This window comes from Formica exsecta, unplaced genomic scaffold, assembly GCF_003651465.1.
Source record: "Formica exsecta isolate Colony F162 unplaced genomic scaffold, ASM365146v1 scaffold283, whole genome shotgun sequence".
NCBI lineage: Eukaryota > Metazoa > Arthropoda > Insecta > Hymenoptera > Formicidae > Formica > Formica exsecta.
The window spans coordinates 143,131-152,935 of record NW_021850093.1 but is presented as its reverse complement, the minus strand read 5'-3'; the positions used below and the strand labels follow the sequence as shown (position 1 = coordinate 152,935).

Genomic DNA, 9,805 nt, shown 5'->3' with positions numbered 1-9,805 from the left:
CGTTAAACTATAAAATATTCTAAAACAACGTTATATCAATATTTTAATAACAATGAATAATATGTTGATATTCTTTATCTACAATAAATCATACATGATTGATTTGATAAAGAAAACTGTTCGATTTGTCGAACAATATAAATGAATTTGTATTGATGACATGTAATATCAGTTTTTAATTTCAAAGCGTAAGCCAAATAGTTCAATATTGTGTTACAATATCTAATTATCATTATATCTAAATAAATTGTTAATTTAAATAACTTGTATGCCTGTAGTAGTATAATAAAAGATGTCTTGATCAAAGATTGACTGAGAGAAAAATGTCGTGAATGCATTCAAGTGTCTTATTAAATAATAATATATTTTATATAATGTAATATAATATAATTTATATAATGTAATATGTGATATAATTTATATAATGTAATATGCGAATTTAAGCTTTTGTACAGTGCGTGGGTTGTATGGTGGGTTGCATGATCGGATTATACGGAAAGATGATATTATATAAAAATATTAGTTTACTATCGCGTATTATAATGTAACAGGTTTCTTCCTTGTAATATTGCTGATTTTGTAATAACAGCATGACATTTTACTTTGACAAAATTCTCATTGTTTAAGAGATTTTCGCTGTTTTAAAATGTAAATTTTAATCATGAGAAAAATATATGAGATTATGTTGTTTCATTTTGCCTTTAGATGAAAATTTTATCTGCTGATGATTCTTCTATACCGAGAGACGTTTTAATCATAATCGCATGAATTATTATACAATATTACGTTATTTTTTGCATTATTTATTAAGCACGTTATTTATTAACATTTAATTATAAATATTATGAGTTCTGTACTCTATGTATATATGTAGTACACATATAATATTCGAAATACACAAATTGTTAATAAATAATAAAATCCTTAATAAATATCCTTAATAAATAAATAAATAATAAATAATAGTTAATAAATGAAATGCACTTTTATTATAGATTATTTTACAATAACAGCATCATAATTCGCAATATTAATACTTTTATTAATATAATCGTGTTACTGTGCAAAATTTTCAAACGTGCGCGAATTTGGACGTTATCACGTGACCGAATTTCGTAAGCGCTGCTTCTTACTTCACGTCGCATGTCGTCATCGAGTGTGCAGTCACGTTCGTCTCGCGTTTCCGCGTTTTTTATCGGACGAATTTCGTATACGAACGAGTATCGGGAGTGCCGGATCTAGTAATCCAGTGCAATTGTATGTAATCTTGGAATATTAATTAACTAATCCGCGGGATTATGTGATTGAAGTCCCCGACATACTCCATACACGTTTTGTAACCTAAATAATCGTTAACTTTAACTATTAATATCTTGCTTCGCGGGGCAGAGCGACGCTTTTTTCTGCTATATTCTTTCGTTTTATGCAAAAACGCATCGAATGAGCATAATTTCATCGATATTTGAGGTGAGGACGCTAAACTGAATAATTACCGATATAATAAATTACTTTTCTATAATAAATCTCTATCTACTAAAATTTTTAAACTTATAATTACAATACATTTAACACACACAATTTTGTATAAATGCAAAACGCAATGCCGCACAAAACATTATCACGAGAACACTTATCGAAACACTCGTACAGTTCAACATTCGCTTGAAAAGAGATAAGTAGACAATCGATTTTACACCGAAAGAAAATTAACAGGTGTTACCTCACACAACCAAACACTCACAGAGTGGCTATTCTTCGATCGAAGCCGGCGCAAGCGCAATCGCTCTTTTTTCAAATAACTCGGTTTCATACGCCTCAGTCTTGTATGTGCGCTCGTGGAAGAAGTTTGTCCTTCTACAGGAACACAGAGTCGATCCGCCTGACGTGTCTTGGCAAAGCTATAAAACTGTCGCCGGCCAAAATATACAAGGTACCGTGAATCTTTATTCAAAACTTTCTACACTTGTAACAAGCGATACTCAATAATTGTTTCTCTTAATTGAAACACATGCATGTTTTTATATTATTTTATATTATATTTACATTTTTGTTTATTAGATCTCTTATGATATATCACTTATTGATATTGATGAAAAATTATGATATCATCGTACTCGTTCAAAAATATACACGTCAATTCTGTATACATTTGTAACATTAATTTTAGAGTAATAGATGTCATTCGTTTTGTTTCATACTTTTTCAACACACATTTCACATGATGTGTATATGTTTTTCATAATAGAAAAATTAAATAGATATCTATTATCTAAAAAAAATAATTGTGAATTTGTGATTCCTTAATTATTTAAACAGTGCAACAGTCAGGAAACAAAATGCTGTTATCTGGTGTTATTTAATTTATGCAAACTTTATTGAAATAACATTTTACAGTTTCAAATGTGGGAAATATAATATTTTATGGTCGATTTTTATTAAATAATGAATTTTTACATCATTGCTGCATAGTATATATGACGGTGAAATAAGACGTCGACGCTTTCGTTAACTGTAATAATGAAATGCATACGTCTCTTACATTGTACTATGAAATATGCTAAACTAGCTGTAAAAATCGCAATTTATGACATACGATAATTTTTACCATGGCAAAACATTCTAATGATATTGCAAATAGTCCGGCAACATTTAGGCCGAAAGTTTTACTGCCCCTTTGTAAAATCAACAATATCATCTTCTGTACGTGTAATGGTGCATTATACCATCGAACATTGTACCTATGAAATAATATAATAAATAATGATAAATTACTAATGAAGAAGATATGTATCTATATATTAATATATGTACATAAGTATATGCAATTGCCAACAACAAATTGTTCCTTACGCGGTGGAGTATATATGAGTACCGTAATTTAAAATTTCTTGCCCAGCATAATTAGCTATAAACATATATAAAAAGATGACAAGTACAAATAACAGATGTAATATAAATGCTTCTTTATTTCCAAGCGATGCATTACAAAAGATCTAAAATTATGATTGTGATTAATATATAATATTACGTATGTACAATAATTACTGATTATAATTATAATTATGCTGTAAAAAAGTTATAGATGAGAAGTACAAAAAAACAGTCATTATATTGAGATTTCTCTGTTTTTTTTTAAATTTCATGATTTTAAATTAGCGCGAATTGATATGTCAATTGATATGATATATCAATTAAATATTATCAATTAAATTTATATTTGATCTGTTGCTTCCTCATAGAGGAAACTTTGTTTTCGTGACAAATTTTTTTTTTGGTTTTCTTTGCCAAATATGTTCAGAATGTTTTAAAACGTCGAAAAATCACATTTAAAAAAAATGTCCGTATGTATGTATGTATGTATGTATGTACGGATTGTCTGTGCACTCTAACTTTCGCAAATTTTGAGATATTAGGCTAAATTTTTTAAAATGAATAGAGTATCATTAAAGAATGGTTGGTATCGACTTTGGCGAGGATGGGTGAAAGAGTCTATTTTTTATAAAATTTTGATTTTTTTGAGAAATCTCTGTGCATGCTATAACTTTACATGAATAGAGTATCATTAAAGGATGGTTGGTATTGAATTTGACGAGAATTGGTAAAAATGTTTATTTTTTATGAAATTTTGAATTTTGCTTCCTCATAGAAGAAGCTTTGTTTTCGTGACAAAATTTTTTTTCGAGTTTTTTATGCCAATATGTTCAGAATGTTCTAAAACGTCGAAAAAACATTTTTTTAAAATGTCTGTATGTATGTATGTATGTATGTACGCGATTTGTTGTGCAACCGCTAACTTTCGCAATTTTTGAGATATCTAGTTAAATTTTTTTACATGGATAGAATATTATTAAAGGATGGTTGGTATTGAATTTGGTGAGAATCGGTGTAAGGATTCATTTTCTATAAAATTTTGAATTTTTTAAGAAATGTCTGTACACGTTATAACTTTCGCAAATTTTGAAATATCGGGTTAAATTTTTTTACATGGATAGATTATTATTAAAGGATGGTTGGTATTGAATTTGGTGAAAATCGGTGAAAGGGTTTATTCTTTATAAAATTTTGAATTTTTTAAGAAATGTCTGTACACGTTGTAACTTTCGCAAATTGCTAATGAATTTCTAAAGTTAACATCAGGTTTAAATCGAGCCGATTTTAAAATCCCACTTGGAATGCTATCGAGCTGACTTTCTATCAATTTTCTTTCTAATTGTCAAAATTTTCTAAGGGACTATCTATCTTTATCTTTTTATTTCGCTCACAAAGCTTCCTCTATGAGGAAGCAAAAATTGAAAAATCCGCATGCTTAAAGGAGCTTAAACTTTGTGAGATAAAATGATGAGGAAGCAATGTGCAAGTTTCTAATTTGCACAATTCAGCTTGTTTTGAAAAATGTCTGTGCACGTTCTAACTTCCGCAAAGTTAGTTGAGTTATTGGGCTAAATTTTTTTACATGAATAATATTTTTATTTCGTTCATAAAGCTTCCTCTATACAAGCCAAAATTGAAAATTCGATTACTCTGATGTGGAACTTTGTGAGCGAAATAAAATGATGAGGAAGCAATGTGCAAGTTTTTAATTTGCACGATTTTTACTTTGTTTATAATATTTTTAAATTTATAAATTAATTAAATTTTGATTATTATTAGATACACGCATATTCCTTTTAAAAGTATGTTTCTAGAACACGAAGAAAAATTCTTACCGCAAATATATTCAGGCTTAGAGAAATTACACATATCGCTATTAACAGCAAAAACGAGCCTTCAAAACTAGATAACATAAAGTTGATGAATCTTTAAGAAAAATAAAATGTTATTACAAGTTCTGGTAAAACTGCATAAAAGGTAACACACCTCCGACTTTATTGCCACTTAAATATGTTGTAGGGGAAGTTCTTCTGAGTAATTCCCCGCAAGAAATTTGTGGGGGACGACAATAGTTTAAGAGATTTTACAAATTAAAATTTCATAATTTTAATGTTTTTTTTATTATAAAAAATAAGGAAAAATGAAGTTTGTTTACGTTGTATTTATGTAGAGCAGACGTAGTTTCATAGTTTTAATGCTTTTTCTATTATAAAATAAGGAAAAATGAAGTTTGTTTACGTTGTATTTATGTAGAGCAGACGTGGAAAAAGTGTTTGTTTACATTTACGGGATAGGTATACACTCATGGATACTTTGTCAATAATATGTTTCATCTATTTCTCGCAGTTCGTTAAAAACTTTTAACATACGACTATATGAATTTCTAAGTATTGTTAAAGATACGAATAAGTTAATAGTAAATCTTAATTTTAAATCAGAAATAGATTTGGTTTATTTTTTGTCTGCTCTACAACAAATACAACGTACACAAACTTTACTTTTCCTAATATTACTTTATAATACCTGAGAAAAAGCATTAAAATTGTGAAACTTCAATTTGTTATTTCTCCTAAACCAATGCCGTCCCCCACTTATTTCTTATGGGGAATTACTCAGAAAAACCTCCCCTACAATATACATAGGTGGCGATTAAACTGAAGGTGTGTTATTTTTTATGCAGTTTTATCCAAGTTCTATATAATTGTTATTGCATGTATACCAACTTCATAGCTTTGCGATGGATTTCGATCGCATAAAATATTTTTTTACAGATCATATTCCGATTATTCAGGTTAATATTTTCGAGTATTTTGGTTCTCATTGCTTGTTCTATACGATAACTGTGATTAATTTATCTGCTATAAATACGTAGTTCTCTCAAATTTGTATGATAAATTAAAACAATCAAACAAACAAAAATTGTGTTTGCACACAAATCTTCCATATTCTATCCTAAATTCATTATTTACTTTGCAATAGTAAACAATCCACAGGTGTGTATGACGCATCCTAAGATCATTGTTCCTGTCGCTGTTATTGTAATCGCCCCAATATAAATAACTGCGTTTGTATGCAGTATAATTAAATAGATATATTTTTGTTGATCGACAAAGTATTCAGTCACGATTTGTATTGTCTGACTCTGTAGTTGAGACTCGTTTATGTACAAGACAGTACCAAGGATCTGTGGCCAAATAGGTAGTAAAGTAGCAATAAATGCACTGCATATTGCGAATGCTAAAACATTTAAAAGAAATAGTTATATACAAGTTGCTTTTTTCGTGTTTTATAATGTTATATTACTTATGCATAATTCTCTTTTTCTCTACAAATTTTGCTATTCTTTAATCATTCCTCTGCTCTGATTTTTTTCTTGACTAAATAAAATTTGTGTATTTTTAATACGATAATAAAATTTAAGAGTAAACACATTATGTATATATTAAAAATATATATACATATATATCTAAACATGCTTTTTACTATGTAAGAGTTTTATAATTTTTTATTCTGGTGGAAAAACGTAATAAATATATTTAAACTAAGAATCCTAAATTAGTTAATCATTCTAATTTAAATATTTAATTTTTCTCACGATTGGAATATGCTCAACTTCATGACATATAGTAATTGGTAAAAAATACTGTCTTACATGTAAATATGACTGTACAACATCTTGTGTAATTTCCATACTTTTTAAAGATAGCAAGTTCGTTTTCATCTTTTAGCTCATTACAGATATACTGTAATTGCTCCAACAAATTTCTCACCTACCATTACAACAATATTTAAAGCTGTTTCGGAAAAGTTGGAAAAGGTTGTCATATGTACGTATATAATAGTATATGTATATACTATTATATATTAGTATATAAAAATTTATTGGATTACTTTGATCAAATAAAAAGTATTGCAAAAAGTTCGGTTTATATTTGACTGCCTATCATAGAAAACGCTCACTTTTATGCAATTACAAAACATGATCAAATTATATTTAATTATTGATAGTAGAATATATTTCAACTGCAACACATAATTATTAAAGTTTTATTATTACGTTATTATATATTATTATACAAAGCAGATTATCATTTTGATCTGTGTAAAGAAAAATGATTTTGTTATGCAACATTTTCAATAAATTGATTGAAGCTTACAGCGCTTATAACTACAAAATGCACTGTTGATTTTATCCTCAAAGTTTTCTCTACCGCAATAGTCTATAATTTCCACATAATAAAGTACAACATGTTTTGGATTAACACTCATCATGTAAGTTAATTGTTTACCAACTCATATAAATCAATATTTCTAATAAATATATATATATATATATATATATATATATATATATATATATATATATATATATATATATATATATATATATATATATATATATATATATATATATATATATATATATATATATATATATATATATATATATATATATATATATATATATATATATATATATATATATATATATATATATATATATATATTTATTAGAAATATTGATTTATATGAGTTGGTAAACAATTAACTTACATGATGAGTGTTAATCCAAAACATGTTGTACTTTATTATGTACAAACTAAAGAATGTTGTGGAAGAAAAAATTTTGATGATAAAGTCAGCAGTACATTTTGTGGTTATCAACGCTGTGAACTTCGATGAATCAATTTATTGAAAATATTGCATAAGAAAATCATTATTTTTTACGCGGATCAAAATAATAATTTGCTTTGTAATATATATAATAATATATAATAATGTAAGAAAACTTTAATAATAATATGTTGCAGTTGCAATATATATTCTATTATCGATAATTAAATATAGTTTGATCATGTTTTATAATTGCATAAAAATGAGCGTTTGTGCTACGAGAGGTAATCAAATATAAACCAAACTTCCAGAACTTTTATTCGATCAAAATATTTCCTATGTACACCCAAGTCATTTTTCTACATAGTTTCCACTAACATCTAAGCAGTTTTGCCACCAGGTTGGCAGTTTTCTTATTCCCGTGTCATACAAAGTAGTGAGACGTATCCGAAGTCAATTGTGCACGAAAAAAAAATCTTGCTTCTGCACGACAATGCTAAGCCTCACACCGCCCCCATAACCAAAGAAATTGGTTCAACTGCACTAGACCACCATTGAACATCCCCCTTACAATCCTGATTTATCCCCGTGTGATTGCCATTTGTTTGGACCACTAAAAGAGGCGTTGGAAGGACAGCGGTTAGACAATAATGAAGAGATGTAAAAATTCGTGCGCGATCAGCTTCGGACACGTACTACTTTTTATGATATGGAAATTAAAAAACTGCCAATCCTGTGACAAAAATGCTTAATTATTAGTAAAAACTATGTAGAAAAATAACTTGGTTGTGCGTTGGAAATATTTTGATCAGATAAAGAATTTTTTGAAAAAAGTTCGGTTTGCGCAATAAAGTTCGGACATGTCCTACTGGCGTGATTACGATAATTACAGCCCCCTATTTGAAAGGTCGTTTCTGAAAACATTTTTCACGAGGAACACGGGAAAAATAGTAAAAAAAATTTCCGACCAATAGTTTTCGAGATATATCACTTTAAAGGGTAAATATAGCGAATAGGGGCCCAGCCCCAATGACCTTGACCTTGACATATGTTACAAGGACATAATTCTGAGTAATCTTCCATGTGTAGCTTAGAATCGTATGTACTACTGTATCCGTATCCATTTTTATAAAGCTTTATTATCATGTCCAATACTTTAAAGTGATACATCTCGAAAATTATTGGTCGGAAATTTTTTTTACTATTTTTCCCGTGTTCCTCGTCAAAAATGTCTTCAGAAACGACCTTTCAAATAAGGGGCCAAAGTTATCGTTGCGTGGACCAAAGTTGCGTCCACGCATATACTTTACAACGCGAAGCGAAGTCTACTCCACAATTACTAATAGTAAGAGCAATGAGAATTTTGTGTTTATGTTCAAAAAACGTAAACAACGCAAGACATTGGTAGTACATACGATTCTAAGCTACACATGGAAGATACTCGCTACAGTGATCTTCACAACATATGTCAAGGTCAAGGTCATTGGGTCCGTTTTGTAACGTTTTATTATCATGTCCAATACTTTAAAGTGATACATCTCGAAAATTATTGGTCGGAAATTTTTTTTACTATTTTTCCCGTGTTCCTCGTCAAAAATGTCTTCAGAAACGACCTTTCAAATAAGGGGCCAAAGTTATCGTTGCGTGGACCAAAGTTGCGTCCACGCATATACTTTACAACGCGAAGCGAAGTCTACTCCACAATTACTAATAGTAAGAGCATTGAGAATTTTGTGTTTATGTTCAAAAAACGTAAACAACGCAAGACATTGGTAGTACATACGATTCTAAGCTACACATGGAAGATACTCACTACAGTGATCTTCACAACATATGTCAAGGTCAATTTTCTTCTAATTTAATCGTCGCTCGTTGCTTATTAAAAAGTTATTAACAAACAAAAATTTGTAAAAATCAAGATTTATACATAGTCTGACAATGAAAAACTGTATATTTAAGTTAGTTTACAGAAATAGTCCTACGTATACTACACATATAAAGTGAAATAAACACAAGTTTTTACATATATAGGGTGTTCAAAAATAAAATATAAGTATGTTGAATTAATTATTTATTGGATATAATCTGCCCATTATTTAAAAAAAAAAACATGAATACGCTTATCAAAAGTGTAGAGTCTTTTAAATAAAAATTCAGCAATGTAATGTTGATAATGAATTCTCGAGTACCGAAACGTGAAGATTAGCACGCATTTCTCTCCATAATCTCTCTATGTTTAGAGTATGAACTTTAGTATTAGGATCCACAAAATTTTCAGAATGGTTTACTGTTTGATGTGTATAATTTTCATTTTTGAGAT

At 28.6% G+C, this 9,805-nt stretch overlaps 1 protein-coding gene across 1 annotated transcript in view; it reads right to left on the bottom strand.

Annotated features, from left to right (window-relative positions):
• Positions 1-1,951: 1,951 nt before the first annotated feature.
• LOC115237260 (odorant receptor 22c-like) overlaps positions 1,952-9,805 on the bottom strand; it is a 12,459-nt gene continuing 4,605 nt past the window's right edge. Inside the window, exons 2-9 of the mRNA XM_029810203.1 lie at positions 7,426-7,545; positions 6,524-6,641; positions 5,841-6,108; positions 5,595-5,711; positions 4,707-4,797; positions 2,851-2,993; positions 2,606-2,738; positions 1,952-2,509 (exon numbers count right to left, since the gene is read on the bottom strand). Of these exons, the coding sequence (XP_029666063.1) occupies positions 2,456-2,509; positions 2,606-2,738; positions 2,851-2,993; positions 4,707-4,797; positions 5,595-5,711; positions 5,841-6,108; positions 6,524-6,641; positions 7,426-7,545 (1,044 nt within the window). The 3' untranslated portion in view covers positions 1,952-2,455. The remainder of the gene's footprint in view (positions 2,510-2,605; positions 2,739-2,850; positions 2,994-4,706; positions 4,798-5,594; positions 5,712-5,840; positions 6,109-6,523; positions 6,642-7,425; positions 7,546-9,805) is intronic.